This window comes from Ovis aries, chromosome 25 (genome assembly GCF_016772045.2).
Source record: "Ovis aries strain OAR_USU_Benz2616 breed Rambouillet chromosome 25, ARS-UI_Ramb_v3.0, whole genome shotgun sequence".
In the NCBI taxonomy this organism is placed as follows: domain Eukaryota; kingdom Metazoa; phylum Chordata; class Mammalia; order Artiodactyla; family Bovidae; genus Ovis; species Ovis aries.
Window position 1 is genome coordinate 40,891,236 of NC_056078.1, and position 21,125 is coordinate 40,912,360.

Below are 21,125 nucleotides of genomic sequence, written 5' to 3' on the forward strand. Positions count from 1 at the left end.
CCCAGTCAGTTCAGTTCAGTTCAGTAGCTCTGTTGCGTCCAACTCCACGACCCCATGAACTGCAGCACGCCAGGCCTCCCTGTCCATCACCAACTCCCTCCCAGAGTTTACTCATACTCATGATGATGCCATCCAACCATCTCATCCTCTGTTTCCCCTTCTCCTCCTGCCTTCAATCTTTTCCAGCATCAGGGTCTTTTTCAAGGAGTGAGTTCTTTGCATCAGGTGGCCAAAGTATTGGAGTTTCAGCTTCAGCAGCAGTCCTTCCAATGAATATTCAGGACTGATTTCCTCTAGGATGGACTAGTTGGATCTCCTTGCAGTCCAAGAGACTCTCAAGAGTCTTCTCCAACACCACAGTTTAAAAGCATCAATTTTTCGGCTCTCAGCTTTCTTTATAGTCCAACTCTCACATCCATACATGACTCCTGGAAAAACCATAGCTCTGACTAGATGGATGTTTGTTGGCAAAGTAATGTCTCTGCCTTTTAATATGCTCTCTAGGTTGGTCACAACTTTTCTTCCAAGGAACAAGCGTCTTTTAATTTCATGGCGGCAGTCACCATCTGCAGTGGTTTTGGAGCCCAAAAATAAACAGTCTGTCACTGTTTCCATTACTTCCCCATCTATTTGCCATGAAGTGAGTAAGATCATGGCATCCGGTCCCATCACTTCATGGCAAATAGATGGGGAAACAGTTGGAAACAGTGGCTGACTTTATTTTTCTGGGCTCCAAAATCACTGCAGATGGTGACTGCAGCCATGAAATGAAAAGATGCTTACTCCTTGGAAGGCAAGTTATGACCAACCTAGACAGCATATTTAAAAGCAGGGACATTACTTTGTCAACAAAGATCTGTCTAGTCAAGGCTATGGTTTTTCCAGTGGTCATGTATGGATGTGAGAGTTGGTCTATAAAGAAAGCTATGCACAGAACAATTGATGCTTTTGAACTGTATCAGTCCTGAATATTCATTGGAAGGACAGAAGCTGAAACTGCAATACTTTGGCCACCTGATGCGAAAAGCTGACTTATTTGAAAAGACCCTGATGCTGGGGAAGATTGAGGGCAGGAGGAGAAGGGGATGACAGAGGATGAGATGGTTGGATGGCATCACCGACTCAATGGACATGGGTTTGGGTGAACTCTGGGAGTTGGTGATGGACAGGGAGGCCTGGTATGCTGCAGTTCATGGGGTTGCAAATAGTCAGACACGACTGAGTGACTGAACTGAACTGATGGGACTGTAAGGTAGGACCCTGGGGGCCATGATGGGCTGCCCCTCCTCTCCCTCCCACCGGCGAGAAAGTCCCTAATGGAGGATCCTCCCGGATCCCGTGGACCAATGACAGCACACTCTGCCAGCTAAAGCCGCCCTGCCCCAGCTGCTTAAGCCGCCCTGCCCCAGCCGCATAGAGAAACCTATCAGCTCGCGATGCCACGAAGCAGCAACCTATCCAAACCCCCATCCGATAGCCCAGCCATCCCTCGCAATGTGCATATATAAACAAACTTCCAACGCGGTCCCGGTGCGTGGATTTCCTCGACCTGCCCCGTTCGGGTCCAGGAACCCCGCCCGGGAGCACTTCGCCATTAAAGCCCATTAGACATTTTTTGGTGTACCTGGTCATCTTTTACCTAACATTTGGCTCCCAACGTGGGGCTTGAGGCGAGGGCCCATCCCACTAAGAGCGGGATTTGCGGCCCCCTTGGGTCTGGCCCGCGCCAGACCAGGTCACCCCGTCACTCGTCCGGGATGATTCAACCGTCTGGCAGGATGTGGGGTAAGTTCCATCGGTCGGGCTCTGGGGGTTTGTGCTCCCTTGGCGATTATGCCTAGGGTGTCCAGGTTCCAGTAAATCGCAGCCGCGTCCGGACCCCTCCTCCACAAGCCAGGCTTGCTTCCTCACCGCGTGTCAATTTGGAGACATCCATCTTAACTGAGCGGCCTTCTCCTCGCTGGGTTGACGGCCTGTTCGGGGACGCCTGACCGGACTACTCCCAGCCCTGTTAACGATTGGTCCAGGACCTTCCTTTCATACTCGCCATGGGGGCGGCTGCCTCCAAGCCTGACCGGCCCTGGTCTACACCACTAGAATGTTTACTTGCCAACCTCAGAACTCTACATATCTCTGGAGAAATTCGTTCCAAGCGCTTAACTCACCTTTGTTCTGAGGCATGGCCCCAATATTCTTTAGATAATGGCTCACAATGGCCACCAACCGGGACTTTCGATTTTGACATCCTCCGTGACTTAGATAATTACTGCTGGAGGACGGGAAAATGGCCTGAGGTGCCCTACGTACAGGCTTTCTGGCTGTTGCGCTCTCGTCCCACCCTATATACCCACTGTTCCCCTTCTGAAATTCTCTTAACCATGACTCTCTCTGGCCCTACATCACCAGGGAGGCCGTCAGCGGCCCAGCCAGAGACACCTGAGGCAGAAACTTCTGCCCTTATAGTGCCTCCAGAAGACCTAGTGGCCCCCCCACCCTACACTCCAGCCCCTGCTACTTCACCAACCTCCCCTCTGTCACCCTCACCCACTCCCCCCATGTCCTCCCCTCCCCCATCATCCTCACAGCCTAGCCCTCCTGTAACAAGGCCATCTCTATACCCACCCCTTCCTTCATGCCTGGCCTCACCAACCTCCCCCCTCACCAACCTCCCCTCTATCGCTCTCACCCACTCCCTCCATATCCAACTCCCCTGTGGCCATGCCTCCCGCCGTTCCCCTGGCTCCATCCTTGGCTCCGTCCTTGGCTCCATCTCTCCATCCACCCCTTCCCCCCTCACCGCCTCCTCCCCCACCACTTTCACAGCCCAGCCCTCCTGTGTTTATGCCTCCTGCCACTCCCTTGGCTCTGTCCTTGGCTCTGTCCTTGGCTCCGTCTCTCCATCCACCCCTTCCCCCCTTATCATCTCCCCCCGCACTGTTCTCACAGCCCGACTGTTCCGTGACTATGCCTCCCGCCGCTCCCGTGGCTCCACCTCAATATCCACCCCTTCCTCCACGCCCCCCTTTTCTGACTCACCAGTCAGCTCACACACAAGGTCCCCGACCACTCCCAATCTGCCACCAGCTCCCCTGCTTCCTCTGCACCAGGTGGCCAGCCCAGAGGTTCTCACCCATGTCCACGTGTCCTTTTTTACTCCAACATCTTGCCCATATTTAACAACGGCTAGGCTCCTACTCGGCCAACCCCTCTAACTACATCAAAAACTTCACCCAGCTATCTCGATCTTACGCCCTCACCTGGCCAATGGGGCCCTTGACCGCCGAGGTACTGTATCTACCAGCCAATGCCTCTTGTGTTCTGGCCAACGACACCTCATTAACCACAGGGGCCTGTGATGGCTCGAGACGAGGGCCCCTATCCCCAAACCCTCCAATATGCGGAAAACCTGGGATATTCTTTCTCTGTAATCAGACCGCCTTACTACAATGTTTTCCACCCAACTGGACTCAGCCTTGCACCCGTCTTCCTTACGCCCTATCTGACCATTCTGACATGGAAGACCAGATCCGACCAACCCACCGCGGACGAAGGGCACTGGCTGCCGCTCCCCTGCTCCTCGGAGGAGGCTTATTCACAGCCTTAGGACTGGGGGCAGGGGGATTGGGAGCAGCCACACACTCTTACTATAAGCTCTCCGCAGACCTCAGTCGAGACCTGGACAAGGTGGCAGACTCCTTGGTGGCATTACAGACCCAGATAACTTCTCTGGCAGGAGTAGCTCTCCAAAATCGAAGGGCCCTAGACCTGCTAATGGCCGAAAAAGGGGGAACCTGTCAGTTCTTGGGGGAAGACTGTTGTTTTTTCATTAATGCCTCGGGGATAGTTCAGAACAAGGTCCAAGAGTTGAGAGAAAGCATCAGACTTAGACAGGCCGAGTCAGGCGGTTCCGACTTTTTGGGATGGTGGAAGTCATCTTGGGCAAAATGGCTTTTCCCACTTCTCGGACCCCTCACCGCCTTGTTCCTCATCCTGTCGATAGGACCTTGTGTTTTTCAGATCATCCTCCAGAGGGTCAGGGATCTGACCCAGACGGCTACTGGACGGATGCTGATGGTGGCCACATACTCCAAACTCCCGTCCGGAGACCCTGAGGCCCCCTAAAGGTCACCGGGATCCGGCCACGACCCTCAGCCCCAATGACGCCCAGTTCAGCAGGAAGTAGCCAGAAATGATAACGGCACCCCTTACCTATCAAAAGGGTCAGAATGTGAGGTCGGACCCTGGGGGCCATGATGGGCTGCCCCCCCCCCCCGCGAGAAAGTCCCTAATGGAGGATCCTCCCGGATCCCGCGGACCAATGACAGCACACTCCGCCAGCTAAAGCCGCCCTGCCCCAGCTGCATGAACCGCGCTGCCCCAGCTGCATAAGCCGCCCCGCCCCAGCCGCATAGAGAAACCTATTAGCTCGCGACGCCACGAAGCAGCAACCTATCCAAACCCCCATCCGATAGCCCAGCCATCCCTTGCAACGTGCATATATAAACAAACTTCCAGCGCGGTCCGGGTGCGTGGATTCCCTCGACCTGCCCGGTTGGGTCCGGGAACCCCGCCTGGGAGCGCTTCGCCATTAAAGCCCTTAGACATTCTTTGGTGTACCTGGTCGTCTTTTACCTAATAGGGACCAGATGCCATGATCTTAGTTTTCTGAACGTTGAGTTTTAAGACCCCCTTTTCACTCTTCTCTTTCACATTCATCAAGAGGCTCTTTAGTTTTTCTTCACTTTCTGCCATAAGGGGAAAATTTCTCGGAGAGCCCAAGGTGCAATTAAATACTACTGGAACCTACTGTAAGGATGGGTGGAGGGATGGTTAGGAGGCTGAGTCCCACTTCAGCGGGCCCTGCCCAGGGACACCAAGTCACCTCCGCCCCCCTCCCACTTCTGCCACCGGACGTGGGGCCCTGCGACTCCAGCAGGGATTCTGTGCCTCCTGCTCCCCATTCCCAACAGGAGGCATAGCTTGGCTCTCTCCCCACTCCCGCCAGCCCCAGCGAGCCAGGTGGAGGGCAGGAGTTAGACGACTGACGAAAGTTCCGCTGCCCCCAGCTCTTCCTAAACAGCGAGAGCGGCTCCACCCGAACGCGAACCCGTGGTGTGGGATTCAGAAGTTTATTTCCCGCGGAAGCCGGAGGACGCAGGGCTGGGTCCGCTCCCACTTAACTTGGCCCGGGCCCTGAGGGCTGACCCGGCTTGCCCGGCGAGGTCCGGCCCGAATGCTGCTACAGTGCAGCCGTGGGCGAAGTCGAGGGTCGCGCTGCCCTCCCCTCGGGCTCCAGGGCAACTCGGCGGAGATGCCGAGCCTCGAGTTCAGGCTCTTCGGGGACCCGATTCCACTCCTGGCGGTGGGGGAGCGTCTTCTCCGCCCTAAGTCACTAGGGGAGGGAGCGAGACAAGAGCTGGCAGCTGCGCAACGCGGCTCAGCCGAGAGCTTCCACCCAATAAAACCTGTGGGCCACGCCGCCCACGTGTTGTGAGCTCCTACGCTTGGTCATGGGGGCTTGGAGGAGGGCGGGACCGGGAGCAAAGTGAGCCGTCTGGTCCAGGCCGGCCCCGCTGACGGTCTCTGAGTGGGCAGGCTGGCCCTGGGGAAGGCCTGCTGGGGTCGCAGCTCCGGTCCCCCCTGGTTGGCTCTACGTGGGCTCCTGGGGCCATGCCACCCTGGGGACCCCCTCTCCACTTCGGGGTAAAGCAGGCATAACTGGAAGAGGGTGGGAGTAGTGCTTCTTTTCTCATACATTCCAGGAAACTTTTGGGATAGATGCTCACTGCCACCCACAACGGCGAGAATATCGCTGGCTTCTGCATCCTGAACCTGCAAGAGCTCCTGGCATATGATAGGAGTCTGGTAACGACTGCTTACTAAATGAGCGCATGGATAAATGAATGGACGATGAGGCTGTTTTTCCATCCCACGATGTCTTCCGAAATACATCCACTTCACAAATAAGCAGAAAATAAATGTTTGGGAAGCACTAGCGTTAAAAGGAGAAGGCAGTGGCGCCCCACTCCAGCGCTCCTGCCTGGAGATTCCCATGGGCGGAGGAGCCTGGTGGGCTGCAGTCCATGGGGTAGCTAGGAGTAGGATATGACTGAGCAACTTCACTTTCACTTTCTTGCATTAGAGAAAGAAATAGCAGCCCACTCCAGTGTTCTTGCCTGGAGAATCCCAGGGACGGGGGTGCCTGGTGGGCTGCCGTCTCTGGGGTCGCACAGAGTCGGACACGACTGAAGCGACTTAGCAGCAGCAGCATTTAAACATCGGTATAAACAGGCTATCTTATGTAAGGTATAACCACTGCCATATGTTATGAAGCACTTAAGAAAGGAAGTGTGGCTTTCCTGTTCCAGACTTGTTAAAAGTCGAATTCTGACAAATGAGCACTGGAGGTGTATGCTGTGCACTGCGACTGAGTGTTTCTGTAACAGTAGATAAATTAGACAGCTGCAATAATCCAAGAGCATTATCCCACATCTGGGAACGGAGCCAGCTGCCAAGTGGAGGAACACACAAAACTGAAGGAGGCCTGTTGGAGTTTTTAAAAGTCTCTGCTTCCAGCATAAGAGTCACTTTATTTATTTATTTACATTTTATCTTTAAAAATTTATTAATTTTATTTTTAATCATTTATTTATGAAATCATTCTCTTTGGTCAAATATATATTGGTATGGAAAACATGTAATAGTTATCTACCAAAGACATCATTTCTGACTGTTGTATTCCCTCAATACTGTATACATTGACACAGGTTCAAGGACGTTATATTCCCCAAATGTTTTATATTCAGAATTAAATTTTAAAGGGCCGTGTTTTCCATAGTTTTAGCCTGGTGCGCAGGTTATTAAAAATATCCATTAAAACAGCACAAGTCAGAATAAGTACCAGCCATCAGAATAGTGCCAACTGTAGGAACAAGGCATCAACCATCAGAATGATTGCCATACTGTTTATTTTAAAACAGCTTGCCCAGCTTGCCCTGCTTGTCTTCCTGATGCCCAAGGGTTTGCTTCTGACTTCTCTGCCCAAGTCCTCTTTTTATGAATGATTGTATATAACTATCCCCAACCCTTGGCTTTCCAAGCTTCTCTGCATTCAAGCTGGCATTGTGAGTTGGGCTAGGCTCCTCAGACTTTGTGGCTATAATCAACAGTAAGAAATATAAATTACTATGTGGCTCAGGGCACACGTGTGCATGCACACACACAAACACACACACACTGGTATATTTTCTTCTATTATATTTATTTTCATTAAAAACATGCTGATCCCTGGAAGTTTCCTGGTGGTCCCTGGTGGTTAGGACTCTGTGCTTTCACTGCCGAGGGCACAGGTTCAATCCCTGGGCGGAGAACTAAGATCTTGCAAGCCATGCAGCACAGTCAAAACAAACAAACAAAAAGGAAAGAAAGAAAAAAACCCATGCTTATCCCTGATGGATTTCACATCCAGGGCAGGAGGAGAAGGGGGTGAAAGAGGATAAGATGGTTGGATGGCATCACCAGCTCAATGGACATGAGTTTGAGCAAACTCCGAGAGACAGTAAAGGACAAGGAAGGCTGGTGTGCTGCAATCCATGAGGTCGCAAAGAGTCAGACACCACTTAGCAACTGAACAAGTGGGTTGCAACCTGCAGAGCTGGGATATTGGCAGAAAGTTTTAAAGAAAGTAACTGTGCTGGGCCCTCACCTGCTGCCTGGCCTGGCTGCCCAGGGATTATAGTGGGAGCCACACCTTGGTGCTACCTTCTCTGAGCAGCTCTGTGGTCACCAAGACATGAAGACCTCTGCTTTTGGTCAGCTGGCACCTTCCAGATACCACCTCCCTGACTGATCATTGCAGGCCACACACAGACCAGACGCTGTGTGTAGAACAGACATTTATGAAAGGCATTAGCAGAATAAGGAGGACCTGAGAGAGCTGGGGAGAGAAAGATGGAGACACAGACAGACCGAAGGAGATGAAAGATGCAGGATGGCCAAGTCGCCCCGGTTTTCCTGCTTTTAGCCTCAATATCCGTATCCTGGAGAACCCCGCAGGCTCAGGAAAAGCAGAGATGTTGGTCACCCTGCAAAAGAGGGACAAGGAGAGAGGAGCAGAAGGCACAGACACTGAGAGATGATGCGTTCACTTCCTGGGGCTGCTGCAAGCAAGCACCCCAGACTTAAACAACAGACATGCGTTGTCTTATGGTTTTGCAGGTCGGGTCCAAGACTAAGGTATTGGCTGGGTTGGTTCATTCTGGGAAGGATCTGTTCCAGGCTTCTCTACCTGCTAGTAATAGATGGCTGTCTCTTTCTTGTGTTCTCATGTCATCTTCCCTCTGTGCACGTCTGTCTCTGTGTCCAAATTTCACCTTTTTGTAAGGACACGAGTCACATTGGATTAGGGTCCATCCTAATGACCTCGCTTTAACTTGACTTTCTCCGTAAAGACCCCATCTTCAAATAAAGTCACATCCTGAGGTCCTGAGGGTTAAAACTTCACAGATGAGTTTGAGGGGAACACAGTTCAGCTTGTAACAGATGGGAAGTCAGAGAGAGACACCCAGGGGCCAGGGACAGTGTCCCAGGTCTGACCTTTTGGTCTTTTTGACCACTGCCTGACCTGCCCCTGGCTGACCAGGAACTCTGCCCTAGCCTTCCCTGGGAAACTTCTCCTGCCGTAAATCGAGCCTTGTGCTCCTCACTTGCCTGGGCTTTTATACCTGTTAGCTCACCAGCCTGTACATCTGGGAGGCACAGTTGGAAAAGAATCCGCTGGCCAGAGCAGGAGATGCAAGAGACTTGGTTTCGATTCCTGAGTCGGGAAGATACCCTGGAGTAGGAAATGGCAACCCACCCCAGTAATCTTGCCTGGAAAATTCCACAGATACAAAGGAATCTGATGGGCTACAGACCATGGGGTCACAGAGTTGTTCGCCACTGAGCATGCATGTATATATAAGGCTAATGACTGGCACATCCCGACCATGCTCCTCTCTTCACCCTCCCAGCCTTCACCACGTCCAGGTAACAAAAAAGATGCTCCATGCCAGCTCAGCAAGAACCCCAAATCCAAGATGGGCTTTCAAACAAGACCCAGCACACATTTGTGGAAAAAGAAAATTACGATTGAATAAAGACATCCAGGAAACAGAGAATCCACCCAGACAGTGGAGTGAACCTGGTCTAGTGGAAGGGAAATTTTGAGCTTTTTCTTTTTTTTTTTTCATTAGAAAATGCAATGGGTTTCTTTCATAGGTGGAAGATCTAAAATTATTTGTAGGAAAAAAGAATTGGACTGGATAATGAAGATTGGGGAGAAATTTTGCATTTTAATTTAATGTGATAGGAGCAAATGTTGGTTCCTCTAGTATTTCTAAAACTATGTTATTATCCATGATTGGCTGTTGTTCAAACTTATTTTACTCCCCCCAACCCCAGTTTGGATTAGTTTCTGGACCTATTATGCGGGGTGTAGCCTTGCGACTTGATTTTGCCTTAGGGTGGTTGCAGGGTGATTCCTTGCCCCTTGACTTTGTGCTCAGCCACGTAGCTTGCTTTGGCCAATAGACAGTCACAGTTGTGACTCAAAGAGGACTGGAAATTAGCCTCTATAGCTGGATTTGTCCTCTTGTACCTGTGCCGTCTTAATGAGTAGAGCTTCTTTTGAACTGCCCTTTCAGCCTGGGCCCACAATGGGTGCAGGTGGAGGAATTGAAACCTTGGTGAGGAGCTAGTCCAGCTGAGCCCACAGCTCAAAGAAGAGCTGCCCCCTTGAGCACAGCCTAGCTCAGCTAACCACCAGCTGACCTGAAATTATGTTTGTTTGTCACTGAGATTTTGAGTTGTTACTCCGTGATAGCTGACCCATACATTATTGTATCAGGTGAGCTCGGAAGGACAGCACAGCTGAGCACAATCTGAGATGGGGAGTAGCCTGGAGTAAATTCTTCCTCCAAAGCATGCTGTAATCTGGTGGGTATTTTACTTACTATTTCATCTGCATCCATTTTGGAATTCCTGGATCAAAACTTCTTTTAGAACTTGTCTTGAGGAACTGGACTCTGTCCACTGTCTAACACATACAGATGATTTAAAATTTTGTTAAATGACTGTGGACAGTTTGAATGGATCCCAGAAGGTCCCAGGAGGCAGGAACAGGAGTTAGGGATGTGAATACAAAACATACAGGCTGAACTACTTTGCTATTTCTCCCTGTCCCCCACAAAGCGATAGTTGATGCACTGTGGGCTAGTGACTCCACTGGGTTAGCAGAGGATTAACCTGGGGACTGTGGGCTTTTTGGGAAATGATATCTCTCTGTCCTTGTCTTTCTCTTATTCTCTATTTAGTAGGAAAGATGCTATTTTGAGATGATCAGCTTCATCTGATCACCTGCGCCCTCTTCCTCCATTCTCTCTGGTGGCAGACATGTTCTGCACTGTCCTTCCTTAAAATGGAATAGAGGAGGAGGGAAACATCAGTAAGGAGGGGCTGGGAAAAGGCACTGGGAAGTCTGGCTTTACCCTGGAGAAAGGCAGAGCGGGGAGCCAGGGCCATGCCACCTGTCTGGAGTCAGGCAGGAAAAGGGTAGATCACTTAGCTGAAATCCCTTACCTTTTTCTCCTGTGATCAGAGTAAGTTATTTAACAGCCCAGCCTCTTTATGGCTTAAACAGGGAGAAAAGGCAAACAAAGAGCATGTGATCTCCCAGGATCTGGGAGCCACCTTCCCCAGCAGGTGCATCCTCTTCAGCAGACCTGCCTACTGCTTAGAGGGTTTCCTGGAAGACCAGAACCGTATCTGCTGCCTGATCCTGAAGTCCTGGCGTCCCTTTCTCATGTCTCCCTCCCAGGTGTCTTTGAAAGACTTTGAAGTTTTCAAAGGATTATTCTTTAATCCTTTGTGTCCTCACCTTGCCATGAACCTAAACCAGTCTTGGCTCCATTTTACAGATGATGAAACTGAGGCTAGAATGATTGTTATCAAGCATTATACTCTGCGCTATGAGATATCATTTAATTTATTTTATTATTTTTATTTTTAAATATAAATTTATTTATTTTAATTGGAGGTTAATTACTTTACAATATTGTATTGGTTTTGCCATACATCAACATGAATCTGGAGGTATACATGTGTTCCCCATCCTGAACACCCCTCCCTCTTTTATTCTTTCTAAAAATAAAATTATAATTATGAATTTTTCTTTAATAGAGAGAAGGAAACAAATGGTCTATATTCCTATTACTCACATAACTGATGTTAACATTCTTTCTGGCCCAACAATTCTATTTTTAGATGTTCCTGCTTTCAGTTTCTATTTCTGTTTTATTCCATGAAGGTTAAAAAAACTTGATATTTAAAAATATCAAAGGTTTCAGTTCAGTTCAGTTCAGTTGCTCAGTTGTGTCCGACCCCATGAATTGCAGCACGCCAGGCCTCCCTGTCCATCACCAACTCCCGGAGTTCACTCAAACTCACGTCCATGGAGTCCGTGATGCCATCCAGCCATCTCATCCTCTGTCGTCCCCTTCTCCTCCTGCCCCCAATCCCTCCCAGCGTCAGAGTCTTTTCCAGTGAGTCAGCTCTTCACAGGAGGTGGCCAAAGTACTGGAGTTTCAGCTTGAGCATCATTCCCTCCAAAGAAATCCCAGGGCTGATCTCCTTCAGAATGGACTGGTTGGATCTCCTTGCATTCCAAGGGACTCTCAAGAGTCTTCTCCAACACCACAAAAGCATCAATTCTTTGGCGCTCAGCCTTCTTCAAAGGTTTACATATATATAAATGCAAACAATTTTGGGCTTATGAAAAACTACAAGTGAGGATAAACAGTATTTTTTCTGAACCATTTGAGTAAGCTGCCAACAAGAAGCCCCTCTTTTCCAAATACTAATTTTATTGTCTATTACTTACAGAAAAGGACCTTCTCCTACTCTCCCAAAACACAACCATCATGATTCAGGCAGTTAGCATTGAGACATAACTACCCTCTCAACCCCAGGTTCCATTCAAGTTTCATCACTTGTTCCAAGATGCTTGTCCCCCAGATACTGCGGAATGCAGTCTCCCCATTGGTAGGATCTCCCAGACTGGGGTCCTGGCCTCCTATAGCAGGGAAGTACAGCTCCAGATTTCTTGCTCATGGGCTGTTTTCTCAGGGAGATTTAGATATTCTTGCTCTGCTCTTTGCAGGGCTCAGCTGCCACCAGGGGTTGCTGTTTCCTTCCTGTCAGCAAAAGGTCTGACAACCAGCTCTTGCTGTGTTGCTTAACTAAGAATGTCTACTTATCCGCTCTCAGGGGTATTTGGACGCTGGAGACAGAGCTTGGACTCTGGGTTCAAACCCCAACCCCGCTATCTACAATTTGGATTGAAGGGGACAAGACACTCCAGTTCCCCCAACCTCAGCTTTCTCACCTGTGATATGGGATGATCATACTTTATGAGGTGGGCGTAAGAGAAAGTACTTTTGTCTGGCACAGGATCTGGTCACTATTTTTACTGCCCCGTCAGCTGCTCTCTGTTCTACACAGGCTTGAGCTAAGGCCTAGGAGCTCTGGGAAGTTGTTTAAAAGGCTCACCAGTAAGACCTCAATCCATGGCCCCACATAGCTGCCCCATGAGGAGGAGATGTCAGTGTCTGAGTTCCTGCCCACACAGAGAACAGTTGTCTATAAGTGAGTGGTTTCTAAACAAGAAAGACTCTTCACTTTAGACTCCTGGAAGCCATCATTATGATTGTTGCTGTTCAGTTGCCAAGTTGTGTCCAACTCTTCATGACCCCGTGGACTGCAGCACGCCAGGCTTACCCTGTTCCTCACCAACTCCCAGAGTTTGCCGGTTTGTGTCCTTTGCATCAGTGATGCCATCCAACCATCTCATTCTCTCGCCCTCTTCTCCTCCTGCCTTCAATCTGTCCCAGCATCAGGGTCTTTTCCAATGAGTCCTTATAATTAAGTTCTGCTAAATGCGTTCTTTCCTTCCTTTGTCACGTGCTGTCACTGTGTATGGACCCGTAATGGGCTCTGAGGGCAGAGGCAGGAGCCGTGCCCTGGACACGGGAGTATGCTGTATGAACATACACACAGGCTGTGCCACCTGCTTCTGCAGCAAGAACACATCATGGCCCGGGGACACTGGAGCAGGGCTGAGAAGGAGGAGCAGCAGTTTCCCAGGGAGTCAAGGTAGGGAGGAGAGTGATTCTGAAAGGAGATATGGCAGGTGCAAACCCGGGCAACCAGCCGGCAAAGGCTTGGGTGTTTGATGGGCATGATCTGACCATTCAGTTTTTTAGCTGAGTGATTTTGGGGAAGTTGCTCAATCTTTGAGTCTCACTTGGTTTCATCAGTAAAACAGAAATAAAAATGCTCACCCTCAGAGCTGTTCTGATGATCCAATAGGGTATTGCCTGCAGAGCCCACTTGCACCATAAATGACAGCTGTCATTCTAGAAGGGGCCACTGCCCACCACTCTGGAACCATTTCCGTAGTCAGCACTATGGATGGTCCATCTGGGGTTCCTTGGTGTATGGGGGGAGTGGCTAGAAGATCTGGGCGGTGTCCTGTGGGTCATGGGGCGCCATGGAAGTTTGTTTTTCCCCCAGCTTTATTGAGATATAATTGACATATAACATTATGTACACTTAAGGTTTACAATGAGTTGATCTGATACACTTACACATGGCAAAACGATTACCACCAAAGCATTAGATAATGTCTCCACCCTTTCACATAATTACCATTTCTTTTTTTATAAGAGAATTTAAGATCTACTCTCTTGGCAACTTTTGAGTATATAATACAGTGTAATAAGCTATACTCACCCTTCTGTCCATTAGATCCCCAGAACTTGTTAATCTTATAACTGGAAGTTTGGACCCTTTGACCAGTATCTCCTCCCCATTTCCCCAAACCCGCGGCCCCTGGTAACCACTGCTTGACTTGATTTCTGTGAGTGGGAGCCATGGAAGGTTTTATAGAAGAGTCGTGCATGTCTGACACTCAGGAAGTGTCCCAGAAGAGGGGTCTACTCTCAAGAGGTCCTGCAGGTACAAACGGTGACTGTACCATGTGGCCTCCTGGAGGAAATGATAAGGCAGTATATTCAGAATTGGAGCAGCCTTTGGAATACACACTGCGCCATTTCAGGCAAGTCCTCACCTGGACTCCACTGGAGAAGAGCTTTCTTACTTGACTCTTGTTGCAGCAACCTTGGAGGCCTTTCCAGAATCTATGAGGGCCTCTCTGACTCTTCCTGAATGCCCCTCTGAAAGCCCCGGCGTTCTCCAGCCACATGGCTCTCCCGTGATCTCCAGTGACCAGATACCTCCAGCCTCAGCGCCTTTGCCTTTACTGTGCCCGCTCCCTGGACCATCTGTCTATAGCTGACCATTTCCCCACAGCATCTCATTCTCTGCAGTAACTGAGTTACTTGCCCCTGGTCTGCCTTCCCCCCTGGGCTGGGAACTGCAGTATGACCCGAGGACGGGACACCTGTTTTCCAGCTCTGTGTCTGTCGGGAGAGTCAGGCTCACAGCGGCCTGCAATTCATGTCTGTGCATGAGTTTATGAAAGGCAGGTCTTCTTATGCCCGTTCCATGGATGAGGGCACTGAAGCTCAGAGGGAACAACAGTTCCAGCCCGCTGGCCTGGGCGGGGGTGGGCGTGGAGAAGGCAGGTTTGTCTGGCTGCAGCTGCGGGCAGATGGGAAGGCTCGCGGGCGCGGCCCCGGGGCAGACGCCCGGGTCCCCCGCGGCGGCTGGAGCGTCCTCGTGGGCGGCGCGGGGCGGCAGACTGGGCGGGGGCTGGCGGCGGCGGCGGCGCGGGAGGGAGCCGGGCGTGCGGGTGAACTGGCAGGGCGGCTCCGCTCCGCAAGCAGAGAGCGCCGGGTTGCCGGAGCAGGTGAGGCCGGCACCAGCCCGTGGATGCGCTCCGTGGGTTCCGAGGGAGGAAGGGGCCGGGGTCGGAGGGGCCCCCGGGAAGCCGCCCGCTGCCTCCGCCAGGCGCCCGGTGGGCTTTACAGAGCCCGAGGCTCGGAGCGCCGCAGTCAGCGCGGGTGCGGGAACCCTGCCACTGGGGCGGATTTGGGCTCCCACAGCCTCGGCGTTCTCTGCGCGCTGCAGGCAAAGGAGGTAAGAGGTGCGTGGCAAGTGTGGGCGCCGCGGGCTTTAGGAGACAGGAGCTGTTTGCTGAAATTTCAGGAAACAAAGCAGACATCCTTGTCTCCATTCTTACCTCCTGAGAAGATTATATTATTTGTCTTTTCCATTAGTTTTCATCTGACGGCTGGGAAGGCAGGCTGCAGTCTGGGAGGGCTCCCCTGGGGGTTGCAGGTGGTTCCCCCCCCCCCCCCCCATCAGGAGAGCTGCTTGGGAGCTAAGCCTGGAGACACTATTCCACTGATTTTGCATTATAGTCCACCCTACCCCTCCCAGAATCACCACCCTCGGGGGTGCACCTGGAAGATTTGAGGCCTCCTGGTCCTCACTGGGCCTCTCCGAGGAATGCATTGGGAAGTGAGAAACAGTCTTGGTGTGCGGTCCTTTGGGGGAATTCTAAACCACCCAGAAATTCTTGAAGTGGTCAGTGTGGTCGCAACTCAGAAGCCCTGGTGATTACTGGGTATGATTACTTCAAGGTGATCCAGGTGAAAACCAGCACTGATGGCCACTTGCCTGGTGATAGCCCTGCAGGCCCACATCTCGTCCCCGGAAGCTTGTGCTCTTGTGTTCGCCCTCAGGAGGGGCCTCTGAGGTTCCAAACTGCATTGGGAAGGAGACAGCTCTAAGAGTGTCATTCCACTAGGAACTCCAAGCCTGGGTCTGCTTGGGAAGGATGAGGGGCTGGAGAGGCTGGGATAGCCTTGAAGCAGCTGGGGAGGTGGAGGGGTCTGAGCCAATGTGCTGGGGCCCAAGGCCAGGGGACCCTGGGCAATGCCACCCCAGCTGGGGCATCTTGTCGCTTTGCTGAGCCATACCTTGGCACTGCAGGGTGCTCACCTGCTCATCTGCCTCTGCCATTTCTCCTGCCCCACATCAGCTCACCTCCTACTTTAGCACAGACTTCCCTTCCTCCTTTCTAAAAAATCTGTCTGGCATGGCCTGGTGCCACGGCCTTCAGAAGCAGACTAGCCAAGGTTCTAGTTCAGCTTTGCCACTCACAGACTCTGAGGACCTTGGGCAGCTTCCTTTCATCTAACTGGGCCTCAGTGTCCTCTTTGAAATGGAGCTGTATAAAATCCAGTCATATGGTTTTGCTGTCTTTGCAGATTGAAAATAGTTGGATACTGGGGATTTCATATGGTTCAGCCTAATAGAGCCTTTCTCCCATGGCTAGGGTTCGGATTAATGCTCAGGAAGATGTCTTGAGCCCAAAGCTGAGTGAAGGTTGATGTCTGTCCCTTCTGCCCTGTCTCCCAGCAAAGCATGTGCCCTCCACAGTAAGGCAAGACCACCCACTGCTCTTTGGGCTCTTTCCAAGATTGGTTCCTGCCTTCTCTCTCCTGCTTGTCTTTCCAAATTCCCCTTTCTGCTCTTCTGGGCATGGCAGGTTCAGTTGTCCCATTCTCTCCCCAGGTCCCATCCAGGTACCGCCCTGGAGGCTACTTGGGTCTTCCAGGTGTCTGCAGGACCAAACTCAGACCAGAATTGCCTCTGCATGCCCACTGCCACTGCCTTCTCCCTACTGCCTCTGTGCACTTTCTGCAGAAGGAATCTAACTTTCGTGCTGACCTGGGGCTCAGGGTTTGAATGATTGCTGCCTCACCCCTGGAGTCCGCTTCTGGAAATCCTCAGTTCCTGCGCACAGAGGGTCTTTCTTGGGTGGGCCCTTAGGGGGTAGTTTCATTCCAGTCTGCAGCTCTGGAGAAAGATGCAAGGGCCATCTGGTAATTCTGCTCCTTTCTTGGTTCCCCAAAGATCTCCTTCCCATGTTGTTGCTTCCCCAGCCCTAGCACTTCCCTCCTCTGCCCCAGTCCCAGATGTTGTGCAGAAGGGTTGGTTTAGGTCCAGGCGTCCATGTGGTCTAGTCAGCAGGGACTGGTGTGGAATTTCCTGGCTCACTGGTGACCATCCCTTGTGTTACTCTTTAGCGATTCTTCGAGAAGGGGGCTGCAAGCCGAGCGGATCTTCACTGCTGCCTTCAGTGCCCCCATTCTAGATCCCACAGCTGCAATGAAGATCAAGGATCCCATGCGCCACAGCCAAATGAATAAATATTAAAAAAAAGTTTAAAAAAACCAGAAGAAAAATTCTCTTGTCTCTGGGATTGGGTAACTGAAATAACTAAACTATAAACTGCCTTTGAATTCATGACAATCTTTCCATGGCCAAATGTGATTCATCTTTCTAAGTCAAATTAAATTTATAGGAAGTGACATTTACAATAGCTGACAGATATTATAGCTTTTACTGACCTTTGGTTAATTTTGGTTATCCCCTGTAAAAACTGCCTCTAACTTAGCATTTGATCATGAAGAACATTTATATGTGAACAGTTCATAGATAGACGTAATCATTATAAAGGCCCTAAAGAATATCTGAATAGGGCCCTTTCTAAATAGTGATTATTGAAATGGGGTCCAAGGACCATGTGATCGGAATCATATGGTTCACTTGTTAAAGTTCACATTCTTTGGCCCCATCCTGTACTCACTTAACTGCATTTCCTGGTGAGGGACTCTGGAATCTGTGCTTTTGATCTGCTCCTGGAGTGATTCTGGTCTCCTTAAGGCTGAGAACTGCTTGTGGGATTAGTGATGACTAGAGAAGTCACGAGGAAGGGAACTCTGACGGTGTGTGGTGACATGATGGCACACCACATCGAAGCATCTGTTGTTGGCATTGCCACTTGGAGGTTCTGGGGTCCAAATTCCAATTAGGTCTTGGCAGAGAGTCCTTTGTGTTGAGGCACCAGAGGAAAAGGACCAGGCTGACATGGAAGTGTGGACCAGGCCAGTTTCTGGGAGCTACAAGCTGTGGCTTAAGCATAGGCATGGAGGGGACCCATAGGGTAGTTAGTGGGCAGCCCTTGACCTTGGCCTGATGTGTATGTACTGGGTCAGGAGGAGCGAGCTGGTGTACTGAAGACCTAGTCTTCGGCATACCTGGCAGTCTTCAGTATTGCCATATGTCACTGAGAAACAAGGCTGGCAGAGTAGGTAGGGGCTGAGACCAGGAAGGCACACTTCATGTCAAGCCCTGAGGTTCTGGATCTGTCCTAAAGGGAATGTGGGGACATCCCTGGTGGTCGGATGCCTAAGACTCCATGCTCTCAATACAGGAGGCTTGAATTGGACCCCTGGTCAGTGAACTAGATCCCACATGCCTCAGCTAAGAGTTCACATGCCACGGCGAATATCAAAGATCCCTTGTGCTGCAACTATGACCCAGCGCAGTGAAGTAAATAAATACTTTTTTTAAAGGGCATAGGGTCCAATGGAAGGACCTGAGCGCATTGAAGAATGTATTGCTATTTCTGTTTGCATACAGTGTGATAAGGGGATTTCTACCCGTGCTCCCTAAATAATTCTGTCCCCGAACTCTGCATACAAAATTTCAATTTCTTCGTCATCAAAATAGCCTCGAACCCTGAGGTCAAAGGGAGTCTGTGGAACAGGTTCTGATGTCAGACAGACCTGGGTTTGTATTTGGGCCCCACTGCTTATTAGCTGTGTGGGCTAACTGACTTTGGGCAAGTTGCTTTACGTCTCTGAATCTCAGGTTCTCCAGGTCTCGGGCTTGGGAAGGAAGCAGCCATGAAGCTCTCTACCTGGCCCCCACTCTCCCCCGGATCCCACACAGGGGATGGTATCCCTAAGTGCCATTTGTCTTTGCTTTGCAGGCATCATCCTTGAATCTCCTGAACTCTCCTGTCCACCATGAACACCTCTCACTTCTTGGCCTTGCTGTTCCTAGGATCCCCTCAGGGTCAAAACAGGAGCAAGTCAGCTTCACTGCACACTCCATACAACTTCTCTGACCACTGCCAGGATTCCGTGGACCCCATGGTCTTCATCGTCACCTCCTACAGCATCGAGACCATTGTGGGGGTCCTGGGCAACCTCTGCCTGGTATGTGTGACTGTCAGGCAGAAGGAGAGGGCCAATGTGACCAACCTGCTCATTGCCAACCTGGCCTTCTCCGACTTCCTCATGTGCCTCATCTGCCAGCCGCTCACGGCTATCTACACCATCATGGACTACTGGGTCTTTGGCGAGGTCCTTTGCAAGATATCCACCTTTATCCAGTGTATGTCAGTGACAGTCTCCATCCTCTCCCTTGTCCTTGTGGCTCTGGAGAGGCATCAGCTCATCATCAACCCAACAGGCTGGAAACCCAGTGTCACCCAGGCCTACCTGGGGATTGTGGTCATCTGGCTCATTGCTTGCTTCCTCTCCCTGCCATTCCTGGCCAACAGCATCCTAGAGAATGTCTTTCATAAGAACCACTCCAAGGCTGTGGAGTTTCTGGCAGATAAAGTGGTCTGTACTGAGTCTTGGCCACTGGACCATCACCGCATTATCTACACCACCTTCCTACTGCTCTTCCAGTACTGCATTCCACTGGCCCTCATCCTGGTCTGCTATGTCCGCATCTACCAGCGCCTGAGGAATCAGGGGCGGGCATTCCGCAAGGGCAGCTGTAGCTCGCGGGCTTGGCGGGTGCAGCGGATCAACGGGACCCTTGTGGCGATGGTGGCTGCCTTTGCTGCTCTTTGGCTGCCCCTGCATGTGTTCAATAGCCTGGAGGACTGGTACCAGGAGGCCATCCCCATTTGCCACGGCAACCTCATCTTTTTGGTGTGCCACCTGCTTGCCATGGCCTCCACCTGTGTCAACCCTTTCATCTATGGCTTTCTCAACACCAACTTCAAGAAGGAGATCAAGGCCCTGGTGCTGACTTGCCAGCAGAGTGTCCCTCTGGAAGAGTCGGAGCATCTGCCTCTATCCACAGTGCACACAGAAGTCTCCAAAGGGTCTCTGAGGCTCAGTGGCAGGTCCAAGCCAATCTAGCCAGGTTTAGGGCTTCTTCTTGCTATGTTCATTGCCAGGCTCTTTCACCTAGCTGAGTGGGCACATTTCAACCTGGGGGTGGCCTTCTGTCATTACTGGCTTTGTGGGGCCTAGGTAGGATAGCAAGGGCCTGTTTCTGTATCCAGTTGCCTTGTGAAGCCTGGTGTTCAGATGTATCCAGTTGCCTTGTGAAGCCTGGCATTCATATGGTTCAGCTATTGTTCCTGGGAGAATTCCGAGTCTGGATTCTACAGGTCACATACAGTGTGTATCTTGCAGCCTGAACAGATGCCAGAGCTGGAGATGGTCTGATTATCGCAGGCAGAGTTCATCCTGGTAACTCAGCAACGTGTGCCCCGCCTGGAAACCCAGGGGTTTTATCTCCACCGGTGAGACTGTGAAGACGCAAGTGAAAAGCATGTGGAGTCCGAGTTCTGGACCTTGGTCAACCCTAACATTTTGGGGAGACAATGTTTGTGGATGGGCTTTGTACACAGTAAAGAGCTCTATGGTGGCGACAGTGGGGTTACTCTGTATCATTAGCACGTCCAGCTGCAGAGAAGGGACCCTGGCAGCCTGCACTCCTTTGCAGTAGGCAGGTTCGCCCTGAGCAGCAGGAATTCCAGGGCCCACATCTTTCTCCATCGTTTTTCTCTTTCTTTGCATCTGCCACCTTGAATGAAAGCGCTGAGCCCGAACAACTGGGCTGCCAGGGAAGGAACGTCTCCCTCTCTATCAGAACTCTGGAGAGGATCTGCTCGCTCGTTTTTTTTTAAGGTTCTGCACTGCGTTGGCTATACCACATGTCATGTGGTTCTCCGACCAGGGACTGAATGCAGGCCCACTGCACGGAAAGTGCCGAATCTTAACCACTAAATCACCAGGGAGGTCCTCTGGGGAGGACTCTGATAGCTCAGTCCTTAACCAATGACTGTGACCAAGTAGCTGGAATACTTTCTGTACCCAGGGCTGTGTCCCTTGACCACTGCTAGATCAGAATGGTGGGGTCAACCCTATTGGAATCACACGGATAAGCAGGATTATTGTATCAGGGGATAGAGGTAGTCCCCCAAAGCAGAAGTAGTTTTGAAGAGGAGAGAATGAATTGGA

At 51.0% G+C, this 21,125-nt stretch overlaps 1 protein-coding gene across 3 annotated transcripts; it reads left to right on the top strand.

The window, feature by feature from the left end:
- The first annotated feature begins 14,709 nt into the window (after positions 1–14,709).
- On the top strand, positions 14,710–20,535 carry LOC101113823 (neuropeptide Y receptor type 4-2). 3 transcript variants are annotated; one of them, XR_001024677.4, is made up of 2 exons: positions 14,710–14,905; positions 17,094–17,447. XR_001024677.4 is itself a non-coding variant. In XM_012105464.5 (2 exons), the coding sequence occupies exon 2, from the start codon at positions 18,882–18,884 to the stop codon at positions 20,013–20,015; it is 1,134 nt and encodes a 377-aa protein (XP_011960854.1). In that variant the 5' UTR covers positions 14,710–14,905; positions 18,845–18,881; the 3' UTR covers positions 20,016–20,535. The 3 variants fall into 3 exon arrangements, 2 of the variants coding, with proteins under 2 accessions (XP_011960854.1, XP_042096809.1); XM_012105464.5 differs by lacking the exon at positions 17,094–17,447 and adding an exon at positions 18,845–20,535; XM_042240875.2 differs by lacking the exon at positions 17,094–17,447 and adding an exon at positions 18,845–20,535 and having other exon boundaries at positions 14,823–15,135.
- Positions 20,536–21,125: the final 590 nt, after the last annotated feature.

Bases quoted from the DNA above. Each gene is read 5' to 3' on its own strand.
- LOC101113823 (XM_012105464.5), top strand. From the start codon at position 18,882: ATGAACACCTCTCACTTCTTGGCCTTGCTGTTCCTAGGATCCCCTCAG.